Source organism: Elephantulus edwardii, unplaced genomic scaffold (genome assembly GCF_000299155.1).
Source record: "Elephantulus edwardii isolate Elephantulus edwardi_28Jun2011 unplaced genomic scaffold, EleEdw1.0 scaffold00377, whole genome shotgun sequence".
NCBI classification, from domain to species: domain Eukaryota; kingdom Metazoa; phylum Chordata; class Mammalia; order Macroscelidea; family Macroscelididae; genus Elephantulus; species Elephantulus edwardii.
This window is the reverse complement of record NW_006400127.1, coordinates 1250954-1253646: the sequence shown is the minus strand read 5'-3', so window position 1 is coordinate 1253646 and position 2693 is coordinate 1250954. Positions and strand designations below refer to the sequence as shown.

At 41.7% G+C, this 2693-nt stretch overlaps 1 protein-coding gene across 1 annotated transcript in view; it reads left to right on the top strand.

The window, feature by feature from the left end:
• YARS2 (tyrosyl-tRNA synthetase 2, mitochondrial) overlaps positions 1–2693 on the top strand; it is a 24846-nt gene that overhangs the window by 3343 nt on the left and 18810 nt on the right. The window contains exon 2 of the mRNA XM_006902183.1: positions 1372–1539. Within this exon, the coding sequence (XP_006902245.1) occupies positions 1372–1539 (168 nt within the window). The remainder of the gene's footprint in view (positions 1–1371; positions 1540–2693) is intronic.

Below are 2693 nucleotides of genomic sequence, written 5' to 3'. Positions count from 1 at the left end.
TACCGTCAAATCAGATCTGACTGGTACAGGAGGAGATTGTCCCTCCTTCTCCGGCAGAGCATCTGGTGGATTCGAACCGTGCGCCTCTGGGATTGTAGTTGCAGCTCTTTACCACTAGGCCACCAGAGCTCCCCTGCATAAGCTGCTTTGATCTGTTCATGGCCAAGCCCAAGAACTGCATAATGATCCTGATTCTTCCAGTCTTTGGGATCAAGTATTTTCAGCATGGGACACTCTTCTAACTGCAATTCTTCATCTTTTGAGTCCTCTGATAACTCTTTCTTATCCTCTAGTTCCTGAAAAGAGGCAGCAGCATTTTTGTTTCTCTTCTTCACAAAACCTTCAAGCCATCTTCCCACAGGTTCAGCTTGCTGTCAAGCTGTAGTATAGAGGCAGTATACTCTGTAGTATAGAGGCAGAAGTCAGAGCGTGGGTGATGGAGGTGCCTTGGTCCTGCATGCCACTCAGCAGGAGCAGCATAGCGGTTCAGGTCCCAAGTGGAGGCGCCTGAGCATCCCCTCAGGTTGTACCGTCCACTCCAAGCCTCGTGCCTTTACACCCAGAAACCGGCACATGGAGATAATCTTGATTTCTTGACAGCTGCTTCCATGGGTGTTGATTTTAGATCTGAGCAAAATGAAATCTTTGACAGCTCCATCTTTTCTCCATATCATATTATTTGTTGGTCCAGTTGTAGGGTTTTATTTGTTTTCTTTTAATTGTAAGAATTTATTTTCTTTATGTTGAAGTTCAATCCACCCTGAAAGCTAGTTTCTTTAACCTTCTTCCATCATAGGCATTAAATTTCCAGTACTCCTTTATAATACTTCCCTGGGCTTTCTTGATTAAGTGGCCTCTGCTTTATCCGTGTATCCTCCAGGAAGTTAGTGCTGGTATTTTATTAGCATCACAAGACAAAAATTTTTTAAACTTCAGTTGTGTGGCTAATATAGATTATAATGGCATTGTTATGAAGAAAATAGAGTATAAGACTAGGCAATGTCCTGCACGATAGCTTTTTAAAAAAATCCTTTTTTTAGCAGCATCTTTAGTGTCTCTCTCTGACTCTCCTGTCACCCAGCTTACTCTCCTTCTCACTTATTCTATTTTTAAAAAAATCTTTGATCCTTACCTACCTAGCACTACATTGTGGGTTGTCCAGAGCCACATTGCAGTTCAAAATAACAAATAGAGTGCATTAAGAGTACTGTGAAAGCACTTCATAGGGTAATGTAACTTTTGTTTAGTAAGTCAGGAAAGATTCCTTGGAATAACTGACCAACCTAAAATCCCAAGGGTAAATGGCAAAAGTCGACCACTCCTTATGCTTGAAGCACTCAATGAAATAATGAAGTTTTTCTTTATGCCTAGGTTGACTGGAAAAGATGTTTTTGGAATTACTGTCCCTCTGATTACAAGCACAACTGGAGCAAAGTTGGGAAAGTCAGCTGGCAATGCTGTTTGGCTAAACAGAGATAAGACATCTCCGTTTGAATTATATCAGTTCTTCATCAGGCAGCAAGATGATGATATAGAAAGGTAAGTTTTTAATAGTGTCTTGAAGATTCAAAACTTTTTTTTCCTCCCACATTTAAACCATGAGCCATTTTGTATATGGTATAAGACAGGTTCATCTTCATTCTTTTGCATGTAGTTATTAGGGACCTTTCCAGAATACTGTAGAACATTGATGTCAGTCTGATGATTAAATTGTGCCTTATTCAAGCCATGATCCTTTTGATCAATTGGAATGCATCTAAAAGCTGGACAGTAAATAAGGATGATAGAAGAATTGATGCTCTTGAGTTGTGATGTTGGAGAAGAGTGCTGCATATCCATCCCATGGACTGCCTAAAGAACAAACAGATATGTCTTGGGAAAAGACTCCTTAGAATGCTTCTTAGAGGCAAATATGGCAAACGTTTGTCTCATACGTTGGTTATGTCACTAGGAGAAGCTGTTCCTTGGAAGAGGACATCATGCTTGGAAAAGTGGAGTATCAGCAAAAGAGGAAGACCTTTAATGAGATGAACAGGCACAGTGACTGCAGCAGTGGGCTCAAGTGTGTTAGAGATGATGAGGATGGCACAGGATAGGGACGGGAACAAATCTGTTGTTCTTAGGGTTGCTGCGAGTTGCACTTGATTCAAATGTTACAAAATCATCATCCAGTTATCCTATTACTATTCTTTTCTTGAAGAAAATATTTCCCCACTGATTATACTTGGCACTTTTGTAAAAAGGAATTGTCCGTAGATAGATGAGTTTACTTCTGGATTCTTTTTTCTCTTTTATAGGTCTATAGGTTTGTCCTTTTGCCAGTACCACATTATTTAGAAAATGGTAAAATGAAAGGGATCTCTGGTGGCCTAGAGGCAAGAAGCTGCACTGCAATCCCACAGGTGTGCGGTTTGAATCTACCAGATGCTCTGCTGGAGAAGGAGGTGCAAATCTCCTCCTGTACCAGTCAGATCCTACTTGAAGGTTGTTGTTGTTATGTGCCGTCGAGTTGCTTGCGACTCATAGCGACCCTATGTACAACATCCCTAAACTCTGCCTGTCCTGTGCCAATCGCACTGCCTCTGACACACCCACCCCGATTACCCCAGTCACTGAATCAATCCATCTCATAGAGGGTCTTCCCCTCTTGTGCCGTCCCTCCACCCTCCCAAGCATGATGTCCCTCTCCAAGG